This window comes from Lagopus muta, chromosome 8 (assembly GCF_023343835.1).
Source record: "Lagopus muta isolate bLagMut1 chromosome 8, bLagMut1 primary, whole genome shotgun sequence".
Taxonomy (NCBI): domain Eukaryota; kingdom Metazoa; phylum Chordata; class Aves; order Galliformes; family Phasianidae; genus Lagopus; species Lagopus muta.
This window is the reverse complement of record NC_064440.1, coordinates 6,041,782-6,067,049: the sequence shown is the minus strand read 5'-3', so window position 1 is coordinate 6,067,049 and position 25,268 is coordinate 6,041,782. Positions and strand designations below refer to the sequence as shown.

General features: G+C 39.2%; 1 protein-coding gene and 1 long non-coding RNA gene across 3 annotated transcripts in view; one reads left to right on the top strand and one right to left on the bottom strand.

The window, feature by feature from the left end:
- DARS1 (aspartyl-tRNA synthetase 1) overlaps window positions 1-12,191 on the bottom strand; it is a 36,065-nt gene extending 23,874 nt beyond the window's left edge. Inside the window, exons 1-4 of the mRNA XM_048952333.1 lie at window positions 12,081-12,191; window positions 10,883-10,940; window positions 6,054-6,146; window positions 975-1,077 (exon numbers count right to left, since the gene is read on the bottom strand). Of these exons, the coding sequence (XP_048808290.1) occupies window positions 975-1,077; window positions 6,054-6,146; window positions 10,883-10,940; window positions 12,081-12,152 (326 nt within the window). The 5' untranslated portion in view covers window positions 12,153-12,191. The remainder of the gene's footprint in view (window positions 1-974; window positions 1,078-6,053; window positions 6,147-10,882; window positions 10,941-12,080) is intronic.
- A 110-nt stretch (window positions 12,192-12,301) lies between these two features.
- Window positions 12,302-25,268, top strand: part of LOC125696555 (uncharacterized) — a 135,415-nt gene continuing 122,448 nt past the window's right edge. Inside the window, exons 1-2 of one of the 2 annotated variants that reach the window (XR_007378403.1) lie at window positions 12,302-12,602; window positions 19,410-19,502. This is a non-coding gene — a long non-coding RNA (uncharacterized LOC125696555). The remainder of the gene's footprint in view (window positions 12,603-19,409; window positions 19,503-25,268) is intronic. The other variant, XR_007378402.1, reaches the window with a different exon arrangement.

Here is a 25,268-nt window from a genome sequence, read left to right as displayed (position 1 = left end):
GTTGCCTTGAACCTTATCAGCAGAAGCATTATCCTAACCTTCTTAACTTGGCTACTGGAAGTCTGTACTATAATGAATCCCTCCCTGACATATTGAAGGCTGTAGCACTTCTGCAGCTAATTAGCAAAGGCTCCCTTCCCAGGCACGAGAGCAGTGCCAAGGACTACACAGAAGCAACTCAAGTGCCACACATTAAACATACTATTGCACTGAATTGATCCACATTTCTATTTGTGAACAAGTAGTTACACATAACTATGAAGTTCTATTATAAAAGCCTCTTCATCACACAAACATATTTAGTACTGGACAACCTGAAAGCACAATCTTGATGTAAAAAGCAGTGGGAGGTAATTTTTTTTATCTTTAAGAATATAACAAACCAATTAAATCAATTTAAATTGTTGCAAATACCTTTTTAATTGGTAAATCTAAATGTTGTCATAAATCAAAGTATTTTTTAAAGTATCTTAACCCATACCAACTTTCTATTGCCAAAAGAAGGCATGTAAACAAGATTAATTCAGTGCACAGAAACAACTTATTTCTTCAACTCAGCCACTTGCAGTAGAGCTTCCTTGCATCTGTACCAGCTACAGAACATATTAGCAGTCTGTCAGTCTTGTAGAAGAAAAACCCTAAACGTGTGCAGACACACACAAACATCACACAAAATGAAGTGTCCCACCAAGCTCAGTTTGCCAGACTTTTTGTTAGCCAGCTTGAAAGTAAATGGAGGTTGTCTGTGGCGAGAGAATGCTGCTTCAGCAGTTCAGAATGAATTTCAAGCCTGTTCTCTATTTTATCTTTTGTCAGTGTAATGTATTCAATGCAATAGTGAACTGACAATTTAAATAACTACATTTTAAAACAAACGAAGCATTGATGTTAATGTGTGAAAATGGTCCCAACCCTTGGGAGTCCTGGTTCCCACCATTGTTTACTCTGACAACAGGATATAATTGCTTACTTACTTGGCAGCAAACTTTACCATCTGCTTGCTTGCATGCTGTCCCACAGCCACAAGAGCCTGGATATTAAACTGCTGCTGACGCAGGACTAAGAAACACTGCTTCCCTGAATACAAAAGAAAACAACACAGGTGTATTAAGGACAAGTTACTCGAGGTCTTTATAAATGAAGAAAATGTAATTCTGCAATTAAGCTGAGCTTTTAATGAGTTTCTCTCTCTCTTCCCACCCACTCTAGCTATACTTACACTCAGCTCTGCATGTACACACACACACACCAAACCTTGGGATAAATACTACTAAGTTTGCTGTGCACCTAGAAACCTGTGAACAAACATTTTCTAAAAATGAGAAGTCTTCCAAGATAAGTAATACCTAGACAGAAATTAGAATCTGTAACTTTTAGAATATCTATTGTTCTTCAACGGTCGGAAGAAAATCATACTTCAACTTGTTGCACTGCTCACTGTGTTGAGTTTTGACTGTTTTCAAATAAGTTTTTTCTCCTCTTGTTAAATGTACTTTGGCACTTCTAAAATTAAAACTGTAGAGTTCATTTGACAAAGCTGCTGAGAGAAATAGGCTTGATTTTGCACCACAGGGACTGTACCAACAATGGTCGTTCTATAATACTCTGCACATTCAGAATGAAGGGGAACAAAAGGAGTACTGAATGTGATAAATGACAAGAATCTAAAAGACCCAAGCAAAAATTTCTGTAAGAGCAATTTATTCATGAACAGCTTAGGGAAAAGGAAGTTAATGGAAATTAATAGTGATTTACAGAGAATATAATGCACTTTGTTGACTTTTAAAATTGGCATTTCCAAGTCAACAAAGCTCCTTCTAATCTGTTTAAGTGACAGTTACAATTACTTCCTATTTCTGCTCACAACTCTAATACACATTCATTGCTTAACTCACATCTAAGGAAATATGGTCATTTTAAACGCTTCTTCCTCAGAGAGAGGATGAACAAATAGTCACTGTCGTACCAGCATGAGACAGAACGCATCGATACCATTTCAATGCAAACTTCTGATTCATAAAGTTATAACATTTTCATTAAAATGGTGCAAGCAGGAAGAAGCCAGCATCCCTCATAGACAGCGACTTCCCATTCACTGTTGACTTAATGTTACAAAACATTACAACCAACCAGCAGCCAATGTGAGCACTGATACAAAAAAACCAACTGCGATTGCTGTTTGTAAACATGTAGATAACAATTCCTGACACATAGTTGCACATCAACGGTACCAAGGATAAACACAGATCATTTGACATACAATCTGTCAGAAATAAAAGCAAACACGTACAACTGTTATAGATAATATTAAAAATTAACATAATTACTCTAAATATCTTACTTTGTTCTACAATTGTGATTTCAGAAATGCAATGAAACTAATACCATATTTTTAGAAAACAGACTACAACCACTTTCGTATTCCAGAGCCTGCGACACGTAAGTAACAAAGCTAACGTGAGATGAATTTACATATTTCCTACTGGCAAACATTAAATCATAGCTTTAAATTAGAAAACTACAGGCTTCAGAAATTAAACAGATCCTTTAAGTGCTATGCATGTCTATGCTTCACATTTATACAGAAAGTCAACAAACTAATGTATGAAATACATAACTTTTCCAGAGGACAGAATATGCTAAGTTTGGGGTAGGCTAGATGTATGTCACATTTAATATCTCTTTATTTCTTACTATACCAAGCACAAATCTGTAAGTTATTTCCTTGAACATTAGTACTTTTCTCTTCTTGCAACATAAAGAATTTGACCAAACATGTCAGAAATTCCAAGTGCAATATTAGGCATTCAAACAAAAATACGTAGCTGAAGACTACTATAATGTAGCTCAATTAATAAATATTAGTGGAGAAGTTAGTAAAATAAACGAAGGAACTTGCTATCATACAAATCAGAAGCAAGTCTGGCCATTGCACTTAATCCCAACCACTAGAAATCTCATCAATATTTCCATCACAGAAGGACTCATGAGTAATGGTAGTCATTTCTATGAGAAAAGAGGATGTTTTGTAGAATAATTTCTAATCACACAGAAGTTAAGTGATCAAACAAACCTCACTGATGGAAATAATTATAATATCACAGTTGTGAAAATTGTGGGAGGGAACAGAACTTCTCTCAGAAGAGCCTATTATGTGCAAGATAAGGCATCAAAAAGATGAGCCATAACCAAATCTAGTCCATCATTACATGCTTCCTTTCTTCCCCGCCTCTTGATCTGGAAAAGCATCAGAGTGAGAGAAAAAAAAAGAAAAGATTTGGGGATCTCTACGTGTTTAAAAATCCTTATGGGGCATTTCAGTGAAAAGCATTAAGACCAACTATTGTGTAATTGCTCATAGTTAACAAGAGTAACCTATTCAAGGCTTCTATAACATAAACCAATGCTGTCTTCTATATGAGACAGTCTAAAAAGATGAAAAGTTTCAAAAGGACATTTAGTTAAGAACTTTTAGTCACAGAACAACAAATAAGAGAATACTTCACACAGAATCCCATCAAGTATTCACAGAAATCCAAACAGGAATAGATTTCCCTTCTTGGAAGTACCAAATGACACAAGACCTTGAGAGAAAAGGATGCAGGAAGGAATTTGCATAAGCTGCAAAAAAAAAAGAAGTGTTTATCATACAAAAGGAATACGTTGCTAGTTACAGACATCTGCCAGCAAAGAAAAAAATGCAGTCCTTCTGCGCTTTGTGGCAGTCTTCTTTTCAACATACTGTTTTATAAAAGCTTTGCATCCATAAAACAAAACCATACTCTGGTCTGACATATCACAGAACTGCCGGCTGCCTGGCAGAATGCAGACTGACTTCCCAACTGCTACTCAACGATAAACGTGATCAGTAGCTTAGGCTGGCTTTAAAATAAGGCCAGAAATAACATTTCAACTACCATAAAAAAAAACAGGGCCCCAAGCACTTTATTTCTTGTACAACTCACTGAAATTTCCAACACCCCATTCTTTACACATCCTTCAGTTAACTTTCATCTGGCCTCATGAGTGGCTTGCTATATGAGACAGCTGGCTCCTACAGTTGTTCACATTCTTTTTTGTTGTTGTTTATTGGTTAGAACCAGGCAGGGTTAAATAAAGCATACGCTGGTTATTTAGAAGTCAAAAATCAATCTTCTAAGAAAAAATAAAGCTATTTTTGTGCTAGATTTTCCTGTTTCCTGCAAGATTTTCCTCTCCACAGCAGTAGGAATAGTGCCACGCAGTGTGTGGGAAAGGCTAACATTACGTCTCACGCTTAAACATTTGCTTTTGTTCTAAGATTCTTCCCCTCCAAACCAAAGTAAACAAGCATACAGTATTCCCCAACAGCATTCCCTGGATGTCAGAATTGTTCTGTCTCATCAGACCAAGAAGGAAGAACAAGAACAATCAATAAATTGAAAACATTTGGTACTCAGAATCAATTCCTTTGCTTCTATTCTTCAGGTTGTTTTAAAAGTTTTCAAAACAGGCATCGTTATTTCATAAAAAACCGTAAGTCTATCCTGAGGTCAAAAGTGAAGGGTGAAAAGGAACAGCTTCTTTCAAAGTTGAATGTTGTCATGCTGCATGTTAATCCGACTAAAGTAAAGGCAAATATCACGCAAGGCATCTCATATAAAGTAGAGAAAATAATAAATAACTGAATAAATAACACTGAACCTTCCATTTTTGTAGACAGCAGGTCTACATAAAGACATCTGTCTCTAATACACTACATTCTGTCAATAGTCTGAACTTCTCATCCTACAGCAAATGAAAAAGCCACGAGAATGCTCAGTTATGTAGCAGTAGTAACATTTAAATCAGTTTTTGTCTCCTGTCTGAATAATTCCAAGCTGTGGAATATAAGCAATGACTAAGGCTTCCACAGCTTTTGGCTTTGTATCATCTCTGTACACAGCAACAAATCACTTCCATGTAAAACCACACTGCAGAACTACTGAGGCAATCACATAGGTCTCTCTAAATTTAAAGATCATAATACAAATTAAAACATCTATACACAGCTCCTTATTTTAATTGACAGCTGTACAGACAGTAATTTAAGGGAATTTATTTATCTCTATATGTATAATTAAAAAGAAAATGACGTTTTAAAAAGAGAAATGAATCTGCTATCTGTGTCTCTAATTCACATTATTTCCAGTTCTAAGACTACTGTTACATTTCATCTGTAATGACAATTTTCTTACGCTCTCTTCTTTCAACTCTTGGGAAGACAGAGTATTTATATCCCCCTATTGAGCTGCCAAATGTAACTGAAGCCAGCACAACAGTTGTCAGTGCCTCGTATCAACTGAAAAGGCCAAAGCCTGTTTAAGTTTGCATATGGCAACCTGATCTCCAGAGGGAACTCCTGATTCCGTGAAGAAACATGGCTGTCAGAGAGCCAAATATGACAGCTCATGCTATTTAGAACCTACAAGAGGATGCTCCCTTTCTCTTACTTAAGAAAGATCATGGTTCTTAATTACAAGACCAAGCTGAAACAATCAGATAATGGCAACAAAGTAAAAATTCTGAAATTTTAATGCGGATTAGAAAACATATAGCAAAACTGTTTGTACACACCAGAATAAATATGGCTGTCTGAAAATTGGTAACTATAATTTTCTATCCTCACTGAGGCTTAAAATCACTTATCTTGCAACTTTAACATCCAAGGCAGAAAAATTCTATATATGCATTTTAAGTTACTGTTACCTACAGTTGTCCACATCCTCTTTTGTAATGTGATTAAAAAAAAAATCATTTCTGCTACAGTGGGACAGTAATATCCCATCTCCCATTCAGCTGAAAACAATATTTCCTCTTCCCTGTTTAGGAAAAGTGGGTGGAAAGCAGAGAAAATAACTGGTTGAAGCAAACACTGAGTAACCACGTGGCAAAGTTTTCCTGTATGCAAGATATAATTAGCAGATAGTAATTGCTTTGCTTCATTTCACTGAAATATCATGAAGCTTAATTAGATGTTCAGGTTACACTACCAAAATGAGAAAATACACACCCGATTCCTGGAAGCCTCTCACCTTTAGCTCTGCTTGTATGAACTCTGCCACGAACCCAAACCACCTCATCAGCCTTCTCCTCTGTCAGGTCTTTTATTCGAACTAAAACACGATCTGCATAACAGAAAAAAAAAAAACATTACAAAACCATGAGGGAGGGGTTAAGGAAAATATTTTTCACTTTAAGTTCCAGAGTCATCTTCTATCACCATTAAAATTTATGTTAAATTCACATTATTATTTTGTGTATCTACAGCATAATAACAATTTTTTCTGAAAACAGAGATTTTGTCTCCTCTCTCAGCAAGTTGTACTTGATCAAGTAGTTTTAAATTGGCTCACACTGTTCAACTTACACAGCAGGTCAAACAGCACTAAACCAAAAGCAAGACTTATAATTGTTCATGGGTGGTAAAACCCAGCACGACTGCACTACTGATAGGGCTTCACTGTGCTGCACTGCATTAGCTGGTCTTACAGGTCTGGAATTCTGCTAGCTAAGGGATTTCTGCCTTGCTCCACAATGCAACGTGAAAGTTGGCATGTTGAATGCAGCCAAGCAATGCCTCAGAGGAGACTATTCTCTGTATGCATGTAAGTGAGGTGAAGATCACTGTAAAATTCTAATTTAAAATAAATAAAAAACCCAAGTTAGTGCACTTCCCAAATGGAAAGAACATTGCGTGCATGCGTAGGAAGAAGAATTTGGATAATAAAGGGGAAAAAAAATCACTGAAAATTTCATTTTGTAAATAAATCAAGACTTTACAGATTATACGCAACCAGTATGAACTGACAACACGCTGGCTACATGCCATTAGTCCTTGAAACATACTTATTTAATTGGCTATTTCCCTATATTTTGGCCAAAACACTGTTTGAGACTAAAAAAATGTATTTGTTGTAGTATCTACAAATCAGCAAATATATTTACAGCACACTGTAGAACCTCAACAGTTCTAGCTGCACTTTTTCATTTACAACTCATAGACTTCTCGGTGCAATAAGCAATGTTTTTAACTTTTTCAAGAGAAACACACAGCACAAGCAGTTTATCTTACATCCCAGACATCTCCATTGTTGCTAAATAACACTAAATTTACTAAGACACTTCTTCCCAACTGAACTTCTCCCAAGTTTGCCTACCCCAGCTTACCATCTGCTGTTCTGAACTCCCTCCTTCTGTCCCTGCATACCAGTCACAGCTTGCCCTGCAATCCTATTATTCTGCACAGGACTAGTATTCTGAACTCTGCAAATACCAAGGGGGGCAGTGGTGTTTAAATGCTTTTTTTTCTTTTTACCTCATGCTAAAGACAATACAGTTTTAGTCCTTCCAAGAGTTAAATATGCAGACAGTTGAAATTAGCTCAGTCAACTTAAAACTGCATTACAAGAAACTTGAAACATTTTCCAGGCAGAAGCATAAAGACAGAATGAGGTGCTATTCCCAAGTGTTTCAGAAACCATCTGCATTATAAATATTAAATATTTTTTGGATACATACTGGTCATCAAGACTAATAAGACAATTTTCGTTCCAAAATTTTTGTATGATATAAATTGAAAACAATTTCACCTTTCATAAAAAGGCTAGCAAAACAATATGCAAAAAGAGACATAACAAAATGATTTTTTTTCCTCAGTAACAGGCAAAGCAACTTTTCCATCACCTTACTTCCCTACAGAAAAAAAATACCCTATCAGTCCCAAATCTCTTCTTTCCTCTTACTTCTAAGATGCTCCTGGATCGTAGTAAGGTCTACGTTTTTTAGTGTACATCATTGTTTGTACCTCATTTTGTCTTGTCCAGCCAACATACTGTAGCTTCTACCTTCCCTCCATACTCTCACATACAACTCATTGCACAGGAAACTCCCTTCAGTTTCTGTTCTTCTTTTCCTTGATAAAAATGAAGCCTCCTGTTCTCACCTTTAAGGTTCTCCCACCATACTCCTCATTATACTGCCTACTTGTTCTTTCACAAATCCAAGATATATTTACATTTTCTGTCTTCTCACCCTTTCTTTCCACATAAACATTTACAGATAATTAAATACTGTAAAAATATTTTAAAACTGTGCTTCAGTTGAAATGAAGATATGGGAACACAGGTATTAAAGATCAAACCAAACATGTCCAGCCTCTATTCAATGTTCATGCCATATCACCTTTGCTGCCATTTTAAATCATGTTTATCACCTAACTGACAGATTTTTTTCAGAGCTCTAACATTTTAATGGGAAAATAAAAATCCACAAACTTGTATGGGCTGTACGTTTACACACACATACATTCTCTGCCTGCCTTACCAGCCTTTTTTCTAAGTTCATCTGAGTTACATCACAGAATTTTGAAAGGTATGATCAGTATTTCTGCAGTCCAGCATCATTACGTTATTGGGTAATTTTGAATAAAAGAACTAAAAGTTTAATTAAGAACCCTAAAAGCCAACAGCAGATTGGCTATATAAAATAAGATAAAAGCAGCTTTGAAAGAGGAGAAATGAAACCAATGGGACTGAATGGACAAAAGGGAAAAGCAAAGGGAGTTTTACTAGCAATTATAGCCTCAAGAAGGCAGGAAGGACTGTAAAAACATGATGTAATGAGAAGTAAGAACACCAGATGGGTGGAGCAGCCAGCATTAGAAGACAGAAGTGGGCCAAGAACAAAGGCACAGATGTGTGTGAGATCAGCAGTGCAGGGTGGATCATCTATGCAAAACCTCTGTAACTGAAAAAAGCTTTATTTTGCCTGGAGAGAAACAAGAACTCATGAGTGCAGTGAAATGACAATAAACTCAGAAACTCATAAACTCAATCACAGAAAGTGACTGATGAGTACACTCTCCCATGAGTCCTTTGGTGAGAACTCTCCCTGCCAGGAGCTCCTGAATCTTTAAGAACATCAACCCTGAGGAAGGCACTGGGCTGATTTGTATTCCTGGCATTTTGTTTTTTATCATTACCTTACTTGGCGTTCAGTGTAACCAGTTCCAAAGAAATGGAATGCAGCTTTTATCTTATGCCCAATGGAAAGCCTAATCAATCTTGTCCATGCATTGGCTGAGAATGGTTTTATTAAAATGAGGATTGAGGGGACAACAAACCTAATTGCAGCACTCTGCCCTTTTCATATTACTTCCCATAGCTTTTATCATTTGCTTTCTGAATATTTTTTTTCTGTGGAGTATTTTTGAATGTCTCCTTTGAACATGACACAGTTGACAAAGGAAGACTTACTCCAAGAAAGGGGAATTTGATTCTTCATGTGAGTTGTCCAGCTTGGGGCTCACGCAGAATTACTGACACAGCGTGTGAAACTGGCACCTGGGACAAAGCTCACAGAAACTGTAGTGAGCCAAATGCCATTGGAAAAGAGTGCAGGGTGAAGAGATCCAACAGGACTTCAGCTTGCAGTCAGCAGTGCAGTTGAACTGGTAAGATGCTAACTTTGAGAAGTTAACTCTTCCTTGTCATCACACCTTTTGCGCTGTGGCTGAAGTGTTACCTTTCCACACTCAGCTGTATTCCTGCTTCTTCCTGCACTCCAGACCCCAGTGAATTTCTTCACTTTGCCAAACTGGCTGAACAACTCATTATTAGCAATTAAACATGTTGAAATCGAGTACCTGAAGACGACAGAAGCCAGCAATTAAACTGGCTAACACTGTCAGAATTTCAACTTTAGTTCCATTTCTTTGACAACTAACATATTTTATTCAATAATGGCTGTTAATGCAGTCTCTAATGATTTTCTTGCTCTGCTACAATATTACATGTTTCTCTTTAGTCATTTTCAACCTATGATCGCTTTTGTGGCTTCTCTTCCCTACATTCTCTGCATTTCTCTGAGAGGTCAACCAAAACAACCATTCAGAGGAGAAAAAAAAAAATTACCTTGTTAAAGAAGATGTTTCTTTTTTACATTCCGCTATGAAAGAGTTACCAGAAGGCAGTCTGTTACCTTTTCTCATTCATGTTTCATGAACTGAATAATGTGAAGATTAATGTTTCTTGGGATGTTGACCTGGAACACTGTTCTTTAGCTGACAAGTCTTTCTGAATCCTAATTTAGTATCAGTATGAAATGAAGATTCTCTGAATTCACAGTGGTATGAATAACAATACAGCCCATAAATATTAATATATCTACTCAGAATGAGCCATTGCAGCAAGCCAGAGCAGAACTTATTCTAAGCAACAAACAACCAACCCTGACATCTCCAGGACTTGGTGTATCATTAAAAAAAAAAAAACCCACAATAATTTAGTACAAGAAAGTCAAACCTGCAGCATCAGAGAAAAACTGACAGGCTGTGTAGGACATGGTCCTTACTCTCTCTATACCTACTCTGATATTCAACCATTATCATGATATTCTTTTTCTTCTGTCTTATCACAGTGTTCTGTGTTCCAACCTGAGTCTTCTTGACCTCCAGTCCAAATGCCACACAATTTCCAGTCTTGCTTTACCTTCTCTACACTCTTCCGATAAGAAGCTTTAGATAGTAAGAAGATCACCATCCCTCAGCTGCCTCCTTTCCAGGATGAACAAACTCAGTTTCTTCAACCTCCCTCATAGATCCTGTGTTCCAGTCCCTGATCAGTCTGGCATCACTCCGCAGGACACGCTGGCAGTGTCCTCCTTGCACTGGGGAGCTCAAATCTGGACAAAGCACTCCAAATACAACCTCACAAGTGCCAAGCATATTCAAATAAAGGGAAAGAATGACAGCAGGATCTGAATGAGAAAGTCTGGTAAATGATTTTTCAAACAAGTAGTGAACATATCCAATAGGTAACCTTTTTGCCACCCTTTTCTTTAAATACTTTTTTTCCAAACTGACCTGGTTTCTCTTGGGATTGTATCATTGATGACACTCCATATCTTTCTTTCGCATAATCCTAAGAAAAGGTAAGAAACACACATCAAAGAAGCACACACAAAAGGATGAACAAAATCATTACTTAACTGAGGTAATATAAAACAAATAGCTAAAACATTTCAGTTAAGAAGTGGTGTTTCAGGGACGATGTAATCTCAAAGATATAAGTGAAAGAATTGTGCCCTCCAAGAAAAATTCCAAAAGGAAACACACTTTAGGATCACTATTCACTACACAGAACTTAGTACAAATGCCTGTATGAAGAGCCTACTCTTGAAAATGTAATGAAGCACCATGGAAGAAGACCCACTGCTGAGCACCTCCTTCCAATATTCAGGCACACCAAGAAAACCAGCAGACTGCCATGACAGTACAAGCAAGCTTGACAGACTATTAACAAAATCTGTTATGGAAGACATTGGGGCGGGGTCTATTAAAAAGATCTCAATTTCACATATAGTTTCCATAAAACAAACCACTGATTTATTTTGTTCTATCCAGTAAATGCACATAACATCATTCTAAATGATTTCACTGGGGTTCCTGGCTATTTCACTTCTGCTCAACCGCAGTCTAAATACAAATTTTTTTTACAGAAGCCTTCTATAACGAGAATTCCTTGTCACTGACACACATTCAGCCTTTCAAAAGAAAGCAACACTGACTTTATAGTGAAACGAACTGATTTCCATTATCTTTATTCTTGAAGAAATAGGAACCCACGGCTTTTCAGCGCTGATTCGAGACCTTCAGGCTCAACCTCCCGCCACGCCAGCAGCAGCCATTGAGGCCCTACAGCAGAGGCCTGCTTGTGAGCACGCAGCCGGGCCGTGCTGCGGCTCAGCGCTCTGCTGACGGGGCACACGGGCACTGCGGTCCTGCGACGCTTCTCGGCGACACGCAGGAGGCCCGCGCGCTCGGGACACACCGCGCGATGGGAAAGGGGCGAGGCACTTCAGCCGAGCACCGATCGACAGCGCTTAGCGAGGGGGAGAGGAGGACAAACAAGCGGGCTCCTCGCCGGAGCCCGACCCGCCCACCCACGGCACGCCGCCTGGCCCCGCGGCCAGCTCGGGCTCGGTCCCTTTACTCTCAGCGGACTGAGGACCTCGATGCCGCGCTCGCCCCTTCCCCCCCTTCGCTCCCAACGGAGACCCACGTCGGCCGCCGGCTGCTCTTCGTTGTCCGGGCGGCGGTCCTTGCCCTGGCCGCGACCTGCGGCGCTCGGCATCTTGCTGCGGTACCTCACGGCCCGGCCCGCCTCGCTTCGGCCCCGCGCCGCTGGCCCGCGCCAACTTCCCGCGAGATTGTGGCGCGTGCTTCGCGCGATCGGCGAGATTATCGCGAGACTCGAGCTGCAGCCTTTGGTGATTAACGGCTGCTTGTGGGCGGCGCGAAGTCCCTCGGCGTAGCTGAGCGGCAGCGGCGTCCCTCTGCGTGGCGGGCGCTGCGAAAGCTTTGCGTGCTTCCCCTAAGGCGAGAAACAGCCCAAACAGTGATCGTTTCACAAATCCGCCGCTGTCCTGACGGAGTTCAGCAGCTCCTGCAGCCACATACAGCACTGAAATCTGTCACGCCGCAGCAGAAGCGCGCTGCTCTGGAGCGCGGCACTGGCGCTGCGCAGCGGGTGGGTTTGGTCCCCGTTTGCCCTGCTGTGCCATCTGGCGCCTTGTGAGCTGAGGTAAAACGTTGGGCTGAGCTGGCGTGGCGACACGCTGCTGCTAACACGATGGGTTTTGATGGACTTGTGAACCAAAGCGCTTTTTTGTTCCGTCTTAGCCTGATAGGTTACGCTCCTCTCTTCCTGCTACTCCTGGTCCTCTATTATTAGTTAGCTAAGACCCAAAGTAGCTCTGGTCATTTGAGGGGAATGAACGTAAGAGCAAATCCAGGTGTTTCCCTGCAGCTGGGTGCTTAACTCGGCGCTGCAGTTTTGAGGCTGGGGATGGCTGCAGGTGCCAGCTTTCAGAATGCCTACAATCGGAATTGCAAGCAGCTGTTGAATCCTATAGCCAGAGCTAGTTTATTTTATGCAGGAAAAGAAGAGGGAGTTAGCGGGCCTGATTTAAGCTGCAGCTTTGAACTCACACATTTGACTAACTAATCCTTCTTGCAGTATTGATTAGAGTTCCTCATTTCCTGCTCTACAGTTGTTTATTTTACAGTGCTCTGTTCTGCATCGGTTCAGCCTTTCTTCTGGTGGGAATCCCCTTGCAAAGTTCCCCTTCTCCCTCTGTGTCACAGAATTACTACTTCACAGCTACAAGTCCACTTAGCTTTCACAGAGTCCTTTCTTCTCATGGAAAACACTATTGCAAGTAATGAAGAGCCAGTAACAGAAGAGACAAACCACAGTTAGTTCTCATCCTTATTCACCAGAAGACACAATTTGATATCATGCAGTCCATTTAAACAGTAACAGTAACAAAGCACGTGGATTTCTTGCAGCATGTCACTTGTGTCACAAGGCCGAGCAGAACCACTGCTGAGCCTTAACTAACAGATGCAGATCTCGTGCCTCATCACTGAGGGATCAGTACCATCTGCATGACTGTACTCTGCAATCTTTGGTATTTCACTGCCTTTGCTGCAAAATTCAATAACAACCCTGTAACCCTTGGTTTTATGCTGGGAGCTTTGCAGTAATGAATAGCATAATGAGTATTTCCCCCGTGGACAAATAACCTGAAGGTGGTTCTGAAGGAAAAAACCCTTTTAACTTAATGGGGGTGTTAACTGACAATAAAATATAGCCACTTAGGGGGCACTTTAATTAATTATTCCATTGCCAAACTTTCAGAAGAAGCATTTTCCAGAATTCATCCTCTTGGGTCATTTCCTTTGCCTTGCAGTGCTAAACCAGTTTAAAAAAAATAATAATAATAAAAAAAATAAAAAATTCTACAATACACTGAAAACAAAATTATTAATTTCCTGATAGTATTTATTTTGTTTAAACAAACCCTTCAAATTCTTGATGTAATTTGGGTCTGTAGCAGCAACTTGTTTTGCCGTATCCCTCTTGCTAAATGTATTACAACTTTTCAGTTACGGGAACAAAATACTACGTGACAGTGCTGCAGCTCATCTGCTGCACCTTCTGTCTCGCTGCACCGTTATTGCAAATCACTTAATTGGGGCAGTACCTGCAGTGAACCTTGGAGTTGTAAGCGGGAGCCAAGCCGGGCCCAGTGCGGAGGGGCTGGGAGACCTGCAGCCGCCAGCGATGTCCCTGGGGCTTCCAAGGATTACCAAATGGAGATGACATCACCCGCAGCCAATCGGGGGGCCCCGAGGGGATGCCTGGATGGGAGCCATAGTCCACTTAAGTAACAAGACATGACATACCATGTGCTAATGCTAAATAATTTATCCCTCAGGCATATAGCGAATCGCAAAGCCAAGCTGAGACCTGGTCCACAGATTGTAGTTTAAATTAAAACTGCTTTTTCTATCTTAAAGGGAGAGGGGAGCTTGTCAGATGTTGTGGTGAAGACTGAGGTGCAGAAGTCCTGCTCCTCTCTCTGTAGCTACAATTTAATCTAATCTTAACACTGTGTGGTGGTTTGGGGGATGTACTCCACACATTTCTATTAACACACAGGAAAATCTTTAGGTCTTGGTAAATATTCCATATATCCTTGAAACTTAGGCAATAACCTGCAATATCCTAAACATAAGGTACAGGTATGTCTGTCTTACTAATGTTACAAGGGTGTTTGTGTCTCACTAGGGATCCCGAGGCATTTGTTTCTGCTTATTCTGAAGATCACCAGCCCCCTGTATCGTTTGAGCTAGCAGTAAACAGTGTGGATATGATGTTAACCATAGCATTTCTTTGTCTGCCATTCTGGAACTCACAGTGCAGCCTTTCCAGTTCAGTGTTGCAACTGAGCCTTGCCGAACTTTTGCCATACTTTTGTTAAAATGTAGTGATGGTTTTACTTAAGAGCTGGGGCCACACACTATACAACACTAACACTGGAATCATGAGAAGTTGACAGTAGGCAGCACCTTCCACAGACTATTCCTATGTAGCACTTTGCAAAAATGGTTGCTCAAGTATTCTTTAATTTTCAAGAAATTGTCAGTTACACATGAACTGTATTGATGGGAAGGAGATAAGAATTGTGTTATGTTATTTTTACCTATGAAATGGAAAAGGCTTGTGGCCTATGCACTAAGTGAGAATATATTTACCTAGACTTTATGTTGTTTGGCTAGTTAAAACCCAAAGAGCACAGAGTGGTACAGAGTTAACGGGAGCATGTGGAAAAAAATACAAAACAAATTGGTAGTGTCTCTGAGAGGTCTTCTGGGAATTCAGCTTTATTGCCACAGTAGTGTACTTTCCAGTATGCAATTACTCGTTGTCATGGAAAGGGATTTCGAAGATTTCTTTCTTTTGGATGCTACAAAGCATGCTTATATTAAGTAAGAGGTTGCACTTGATTTTTCCTTCCCATATTAATTTATGTATCTATGCTCTTGTTTGGTTCTCAGCAGGCCACAACCCATATTCCTCTTAGATAACAAAAAGGAAAAAAAATATATATATAGTTCTCAGTGGTTAAAGAAAGCTCTTCTATTTATAAATTTCAACCCTGGCAAAAATGTATTTTTTAATACATTGATCATTCTTTTTTTACTCAAACATTTGTACAATGAGCAACAAAGGCTTTGCATCTAAATCCAAGTAGGAACAGAATTTGGCAAATCTAATTCCTTCCTGGATTTTCGCAGCTCTCCTTCCTTTAGGAAGTTTTTAGTCAATGGGAAACAAAGGCTTATTGAAAGGATTAAAGTTGCAACTATTCTCTTTGTTTCAGAGGTTCAATCACGGTTTTCCTCTAGTAAACAACATTTGCAATTAATAAGACTTCTAAAAAAACAGGAACTTTGGGGAAGTACGTGATTATGATAAGCAGGATTTCTTTTAACAGAACTCTGCACAAAGATGTAGTCTTTTTAAGTTAAGACAATGGTAAACAACTGAGTTTCTCAATTTTTCTCCATTTTGAAAGGATTCCTTCTGATAAAAGCAAGACAACATGCACTACAGTCAGGGATGGGCAATACATTTAAATAGGATAAATCTCTCAACCGTTTATTGTGCCCCAAAATGATTCTAAATAGCTGCTAACAACTCACATTTCATGTCTTGCATAAACCTAGTAATCATGTCTTTCACTATGAAATATCTGTGCCCACTGGATATACAGCACTGCTTCTATTTATGAACTATCACCCATAAATTGTTTATCGTTTCCTCTGTATGATGCTTGAGAAAGGCGTTTGGATAGCAGTTATCTGTGCATGAATAAGAACGCGTGGAATATTTAATCTTTATAATTTATCTTTTACCGATTTTATGTCAGGAAATAGCTTCTGAATATGTTCACGTCAGCTATATTTTTCTTACTCGCGTTATGTGTATTCCTGAGGAATAATCCCCTGGTGAGGGAAACTGAGGGATACTTCGTGACTTTGGTGACAGCCTTCCCTGGAGGGCAGTGTGGAGCTGCAGGATGACTCGGAACGAGTGTGCCGGGAGACGTTCTGTGAACAGCTCATCTATTGTTTTGACCCAAGTGCCCAATTCTTTTTCTGAGGTGGCTCCTGTCCAAAGGAGGCTGAAAACAGCAATCTGGAGCATAAAGGAACCGCAGTTCTGACTAGCCCCTTAAGTGCAAGCCCATTGTTATTTCTTAGACGCCATTGCTCATTTACAAAAAGCATCTTAAGCCATTGTCTTTCTGATCATAATTTTTACACTTTTATCTCACAAGCAGGCAGAATTTTTCTATCAGATTTTTTGATTAAGTGTTTCTGTGCACCGAGTGTCTTTGATAACTTCTAACCCAAAGTTGGCTTTGGGTGAAGCTGTAAACCTTTAGAAACAGAGGTTTCAGTAGAAATCCTGACTAAGAACTTTCTTTCAGCTGCAGGAACAGTGCTCTGTTATCAGTAAAACGTGAGTCAGGCACCCACATAAAATCTGATCTTTGAGATCATCCACTGCAAGTTCTTTGTTGCTGTCTAAAACAAACAAGAAACAGAGTCGAGTCATCTAAGTGATTCAGTGTGACAAACAGGATGGTACATGCTGCTTTTCAGACATTTTCCTGAAGCAGTGTGAGCTAGTTTGTAAATAAAGGGTATTATTGGGTAAAGGTGCTACAACAGACATTGTGCATGTATGCATTGAATCAGGCTTGAAGACAGTCACATAGAAATGTGTAAGTTTGCGTAAACAGACAGGCTGATTCCTAGAGGAAATAAGCGTTAGCATGAGAACAACAGCTGAACTAAAATCCCATAAGCCAGGAAAAACAGCTACACAATTACACTAACAGGTGGTTGGTTTCAAAACAAATTTCAAGGTCTGACAGCTCTGTGCACCTGCTTTGGGCTGATTTCTTTTAAGAACTCAGATTTGGCATGAGCCACTGATAAAAGCCATAATTCTTTGTGTCTGAGAAAAGTCATAATTACCATATAGTGATGATAAACTTCTAAAGCCTGCTAGAAGTAGCACTTAGCCAAAAGGCAATATGGGTCATTCTGCACACTGCCATTAGAGCTCAAGCTTTTCTCTACCTGAAAGCTTCAGGCAGACACCATTAGGATCAATCCTCTCCTGTAAACTGAGATAATTCCCTCTCACTAGGATGATGTGATTTGGATTAGGTATGACTTCAGCCTTTTCTTTTGCCATAGTAAGAAAAATCAAATTTTATTTGATGGGGGCTTTAGGCATAGATATTCAGAAAATTCTGTTTTAAGAGATATATTCTGTTCTGAATTTAATTGCAAACATTTTGTTTATGGAGGACTTGTATTTATTTATTCTGAGTTTATATGATTTTCCTTTCCTGAGTTTTAAAATAAAGCAGGTGGTTTGTTTTAATTTCAGGGGAAAAAATGAAGATGTGCTCTGATCATTTAAATTTCCATACTGGTGGTCATTTTGGATGGCTCACGTGCCAGAAATAGTAGAAATTTTAAATCTGATCAGAACAGATTCACAAATGTAATATTTGGAGTTGAAGTTAATTAGTTTATATGGAATTGAAATAATATTTTCAGACTGGTCTGAACACCCAGAAATTAAAGTTCTCCTCATATTCAGGTAGTGGGGGTGATATATAGTGCCAAATTCATCACATCTCTGTAAGACCTGGGCCTTCGTTTTTGAACATCTCACATTGCCAACCTGACATGTTATGTTTTTATGTGAGGCAAGCATGAGTTCTAGAAACATTTTGTTTGTTTCTTCCAGAGAGAGCAGGGAGAACATGATGTTAATCCTGAGCAACCAATGTGTTTAAATGAAATGCTCACCTCCAGTTCTGGGGACATCAGTGTGAGCTGTATGCTGTACAAGCTGCAGCTGCTTTTTCTGCTGTACTTCTTCTCACCCTTGTCTGTTGAGCAAGCTTGTAGTCATTTATAAACTTTAGGATGTTATAAATTGTGGGGAGTGCACACAGAACTCCTAGGTTAGTTCTTTATCCTACCGTGGATGTTTCTCTGCTACACTTAGCTGTTATTATGGGTGATAAGATGTAAAGTGTATGTTCACAGCTGGTAACAGGTACACAGGACAATTAACCTGTGATATCCCATCTCTTTTTTACAAATGAAAAAATGTATGGATATGTAAATTTTCCATAATTAATTAATATTTTATAGGGCAGTAGCCCTTTCTACCTGTGCAAGTGTTAGAGGCTGGTGGTCCAGGGTACTCTCTAAAAGAAAAAAAGTACTTTCTCTTAAAGAAAGCAAGCGACCACATAGCTCCTGTGGCAACTTGCATTTACACCGAAGTTCAATGTGAAACCACATCCTCAACTGAACCACTGATACCCCTATCCATTTCAGATCCTGGTTAGCAAAGTTCTGTGAGTGTCAACTAACCTGGCCGACCGTATTGAAACAGAACAGGGAATGCTCTAAAGAATATAGATAGATTAGGATTAAAATTTCCACTGGAGTGCTGTATGATGAACGAATGAGAAAGAGTTAATAGGCAGTACTTGTATAGCACAGCTGTTTGCAAAGGCATGTTTCTCTGTAGGTTGAGTCATTCTGAGATGTGCATCTTCAGTTTTTTTTCATTTAGAGACTGCCACTATGCTACCTGCATTGCCATGATCAGCAGTTCTTCACCCAGTACGAAGACTACATGAGAATTGTGTTGCATCCCAGTACATCTGTAGATTTCTAACTGCTGTGGGGTGATCCTTTGGCTTTTTAGAATGTTAATCTAAGCTTTTCAGAAGCTTGGGACAGATCGGGACTTAGCTTTGGATGCTTTTCTCAGAGATCTGACTGCTAAAGAGTGCTCAGATTTTAAATGGAAAGATTTGACCCACTCTGGGAAGGAAGAAGAACAAATGGAACTGGAAGTGGGGAGGCCGCCTTTAATAGTACATAAACTACTTCTTAACAAGCTTTACAATTGCTTTGTTTCTTCCTCTCCTAGTGCTATAAACATGGCGAGCCAAAGGAAGACTGCAGAAAACAACTGAAGGAAGCTATGAAGACTGTTGCGAAAGCAAAGAAGCCAGCTGGACTGGTTAGTGTTAAACACAAGCTCTAACAGTTGTATAGTGACATATAGCCTGAAAGAAAGAAATTTGTTTTTTCCCCTTAGATCTTTTTCTTTTTTAAAGAGGGAAAACTTCTCCTGAATTCTTACTTAGATGTTACACATGCAACAGCTAGATTATAAGATTCAATGATATACTGTGTGCATCTGTCCAGTTTATAATTTTAGCTGGGCCATTGGCATGTAAATATACTTCAATAGCAAAGCCAAAACATTTGACACTGTCCTGTACAACATCCTTGTCTCTAATTTGGAGAGACATGGATCTGAAAGGTAGAACATCTGATGGATAAGGAATTGGCTGGATGGTTGTGCTCGAAGAGTTGCAGTCAATGGCTTGATGTCCAGGGGGCATCTGGCGATGAATCGTGTTCATCAGGGCTTGGTGTTGGGACCAGCACTCATTAACTTCTTTGTTGGTGACACAGTCTGACTGAGTGCACCCTCAGCATGTTTGCAGATGACACCAAGCTGCGTGGTGCAGTTGAGACTTGCTAGAGGGAAGGAATGCTGTCCAGAGAAGCCCTGGCAGGCTTGACAGGTGGGCCTGTGCAAACTTCATGATGTTCATCAAGGCCAAGTGCAAGGTCCTGCACCTGTGTTGGGGCAATCCCAAGCACAAATCCAAGCTGGGCAATGAATGGGTTGAGAGCAGCCCTGCGGGGAAGGATTTGGGCGTGTTGGTTGATGAAAAACTTAATGTGAACTAGCAGAAAGCCAACTGCATCCTGAGCTACATGAAAAGAGGGAGGGACAGTTTACCAGGGAGTGTAGTGACAGGACAAGGAGTAACAGCTTTAAACTAAAAGAAAATAGATTTAAATTAGACTTTAGGAAGAAATTCTTTACCGTGAGGGTGGTGGGGCACTGGCACAGGCTGCCCAGAGAAGCTGTGGATGCCCCTCCCTGAATGTGTTCATGGCCAACCTGGATATGGGAATTTGGGCAAACTGGTGTAGTGGGCCCATGGCAGGGGGTTGAAACTATGTGGTCTTTGATGTTCCTTCCAACCCAAATCAGTCTATGATCGTAGGACTGAGAATGGCCAGGAAGCTCAGTGTGTGTTTATCTACTATGTACTGCACTTCTGTCATCTTTTCATGATTGCAAAGTTTATTTGTGGCACTACTGTGGCAGTAAATGATGTAGATTTGAGTCACAATTGGGTACAAGTTACTGTCTCTGGTTGGGATTGTTTTACAATACAACATTTTCATAATTACGTGATATCAAATCATTTTGATATCTATCATTGTTTCTTTAAAAAAAAAAAAGAAAACCCAAACCTTAGTAAAAGACTTTTAACTGAGCATCTGAAAGAGCAGTTTGTTTTGAACAAATCCAGATTGATTTTTCCAAGAGCATACAGATGGGATGCTATAGAGAAGGCATTTATATTAACTTACTGACAATTTTTACCAACAACAGGAGAAGGGGAATGCAAAAGTAAGTCTGCTTTTTGCTTCTTTTCTCTTTTTTTCTGCTCTGAAATAACCTGGGCAGCCGGTTTAGTGGTCGATGACCCTGCCCATGGCAGGGGGGTTGAAACCAGATGATCTTTGCAGTGTTTTTCAACCCAGGCCATTCTATGATTCTGTGATATAGGAAAAAACTAATGCATGATCACGAGGTTAACATCAATAAAGGTGCATAAAAGTTCTTGCAGTTCAAACTGTATGCTGAAAGCATTAGATTTTTCTTTCTTTTATTTTGAGATAGTGTAGAAACCACAGCGTGGTCTTTGGAGGCATTACTGCATTTTAAAAACAGCGGGCCTGGGTTAATGTGGGCACAGCTCCATTGCTCCAGACTTCACCTAATATCAGCAAAGTTTGTAAGTGTTGCAGCTAGCCTGTCTTAGCTAGAACCAGAGACATAGATATTAAACAAACAAATGAAGGTAAATTTAAAATATTTTTTCCTAAGTGTTGCTGAAGCATCGTTTGGCATTCTATTCTAGTCATTTAAACTAATGCTGGGGTTTGCACTTCAAAGCAGTTTTCTCATGTAAGTTATAAGAGGGCACACTTGGTACTGATAATGGAAGCATTTAATGTGATTTCTCCACATTTCTCAGTAACTTAAAATTGCGTTTTTTGAACTGGTACAGTGAAGCAAGTGAGGGCATTCTCATCCATAAAGCTCACTTTTTAATACATAATAATAGACTAGATTCTGTTTGTAGTCTTTCTATAGCCCTGGTAAATAGACAGCTGCTTAATCCATGATTGAGCAGGAGAAGATTTTAATACATCCGCTTCCTCTAAATGGCTTTCCACTAAAAAAGACTCATTTTTCTTCATTTGGACACAATTACTAGAGCAAGTACATTCATCATTGAATTGGGAAATACGTTTTTTAATGTAATATCAAAATTCTTAACCTCATGGCTTAGGAGGCCATACATTCAGTTGAGAATGTTGAGTGGTAGTTTGTGATATTTTGTATCTGGAGAAGCAAGGAGTCAGGGTAATATTGTCAGGTCATAGATTAAAATTGTGAGTGAGAGTAAGTTTGCAGATATCAAATCTAACTTCTCCTAGTTTGTGGTGTGTAAAAAAGGTGGTATGGCTGTTGGATGCAGGTGGTACATCTGTGCATATGATCAGAACTAACCATCATGCATTTGCAGAGTACCTATTTCCAAGGTCACTGTAATGTTACACAGCATTCTTGATCCCTGTTCCTCTTAACCATGGATGAGAGAACAACATGCCTTTGTTGTCCAGGAGGTGTGCACAAGCATTTGCACAATGCACGCTGCCTAGTGCCCTCTGACTCCTTTCCTTTCACTTTTGACCCTCCACTGGGCAGCCTGAATTGGTTTCCATAGCAAATTAAGTCCTGTTTGCAGATGGACAGGGCCAGTTGGTACCTGTCAAAAATGGCTCTGGGTGCAGGTGTTCCTCTGTTGCTGTGTTCTCCCTATTGCTGCAATATTTAATATCAATCCCTCAGATTTTCAGTACTTTCTATTTGAAATTTTACAGACATCTTTGATATAAATCAAAGAATCTTTTCCTGTTAGGTCTTCAAGAGCCACATTCTGCTTTCATACACTAACTCCCATTTGTAAATAGTAACTCTGTCTCTGTGGTTGGTTAAGTTATTGAACTGCATTTCTCATTTTGGATTTCAATTTGATTTTCAAAGAAACAGTCCAGGAATCTTAGGAATTAGAAATGAAGAAGAGGTTTTACAGGAATTTTTTGCAAGCTGAAATATCTCTGACAGTAAAAATGAAATTTTTATCTCTGTTAGAGGTGCAGATACATTTAGAAAATGGTTTTATCCACAATACTTTACTTGGAGGGAAATTTGAACGCTGAGGTATCACCAGATGAAATACAGTGTGCATGCAGAACAGGAGCAAAAAGAGATGGGGCTGTATGAGAGAGAAGAAAACTGAGGAAACAGGAAGAAGGAGAATGCAGATTTTGCAAAGGGAATACAAAACAAACAAGCAAACTCTTTTGTGTAATCCATGTAGCAAGCAAGAATAATAATAACAGAGAGATAAATGCAGCAAACAAGAAATGATTAAGAAAATGTTATATGCAGTGATCTGATTGAGATAGAATTGTCTGCATACCATCTACTCTCTTGTACTTCGCAATCAATTTGAAGTACGCTAACCAAGAGAAATGAGAAAAAAATGCCAAATTAAGATAGTTTTGACTTTGGATGTTTGAGCTGTAAAATATCACAGGCAAGCAAATGAAATGAGATATCATCTACAAGCGGTGATTGATCTCTTGCCATTCAATATTCATTAATTACAACTAAAGATGGGGATGCAAAGTTCAACCTTTGAGTAAGAAAATAGGCTGTACACGCAAAGAGAACAGACTGTCTGTGTTATTGTTGTAGCTATGCCATTGTTTCTGTATCAAGCTTTCAATCTGTATAAGTCATGAATGTCATATAACTCCTTCTACAGTAGGTTGAATAGCATTTGAAATTATGGCCTTGTGGTCAAAGACTGGAAATTAACCTAGAACAACAAAGAAAAATAATCTTGTTTTAAGTCATTCTGCAGGTAATGCGAAGTCTTCTGCAACATCAGAGAGCTTGTAGCTTCTCTGAGAGTGTTGCTCCTGACTTCTCAGACACAGTGTTTCTATTTTAAAAGCTTTTTAGTTGATTCCTGTCTGGAATAATTTTCTGTGCAATATACTGCTTCAATCCCATGTATTCATAGTTGCTAGGGAAAAGCAGTGTCGTAAGTCCATTCATGATTTAAATTATGATGGTGGAAACTGGGGAGACTCTTCAGCTCAGCTGTAATGCTTCTTTTTCTTCACTGCAGTTACAAAAAAAAAAAAAAACAAAAAAAAACATTTTTTACATGCTGTTCCAATTTGATTCAACTCAAGCCATGATTTTATTATGAACTTTGTAGCTTTCTTCCTTTGTTTGTCACAAGCCATTTTCTGCTTAGGTGGTAGTTTTAGGTTTGCTTTGGAAAAATGGGCGTTCTGGCTTTGTGTCTCAAACATTTTGGCCTTAAACTGAACAGAATACAGCCTGGAATCACTTGAAACCCAATTGCTTCCAGTAACCTTGGAAAAGCTCGTGTAAATATAACATGAGCTCTGAAGAACAACACTGAGAGGTCTGTTCATGCATGAGAGGAAAAACTTACTATCCAGGCTAACTGATTTAAAATTCATGTTTCTATTTCATAAATCATCTCCAAAAAAATTTTTTTAAAAAGTCAGAGTAATGCCTGGGGTTTAGTTTAGCCATTTGTAATTGGTATTTTAGTTTGCTGTTGTTTTTCATTGAATAGCATATAATGTATATGATACATTTATAAAATTATTCTGTTCTTTTTTCAATTTCTATTGATTTTTCCCCTTCCCTTTCTTTCATTTCTTTCTAGTTCAACTCTTGATTTTCTGAGTTTCTTCTCAGTTATGCATAGTTTCTTACAATTGGCAAAAGACATCGGTGGAATCAAGTCAAATAGGGTACTTTTATTTTAATATTTTTCCTTTTTTTGGCTTTATACATTGTAGCCAGCTTTGTGAGGTGCTGCATTTAAATACAGGCATCATTAGTGCAGATTTGTGTGTGCACGAGTGAGAGCAGAATTGGCTTAAAGTCTACGTCAAAAGGAAATTGTGTAGGATCCTGCTGTCCCTGTTTCCCATTCCAACAGCAACGGGCTGAATCAGAAGGAAACTAATGAATTTTGGTCCATTTCCTTCAGCACACCAAAGCTCTTTAAACACACACTGAAGAAGGGAAATGAAGTAGGATTAGTCCATTTCCCTTTGAAGCCAGCTGTGTGTTCACAGTGCAAGTACTGGAACGTAATTTCATTTGCCACTTCCTGGCAGTGAGCCAAATTGTAGTATCATCTTAAATTGATGCAAGAGTTGAAAATACCTGGTGTAACACACGGACTGCCTCTGAGCAGTGAGTCAGAAATTGGTGTCGGAATGGCAAATTAACTTGTGTTGTTATCCTTCAGTTCTTTGCCTCTTTGGCAAAAAGAACTCATATTTTTCTTTAGCTTTGAAGTGGCCATATGCAGTTCTGGGCCTTATTTTCCCTTTTAGATTCCCTTCAGGTTTTCCCTTTTAGACTTCAAACGGGACTGTGAATTTTTAATGTAGTGTTAAGATATGTTGTTTTGGGTTTTTTTTTAGTGCTATAAAGTTGTATTTCATCTTATGCAGAGTGTGTTTGGGGAGGAAGGATGTTTGAGGAACTGTGTAATGCTGT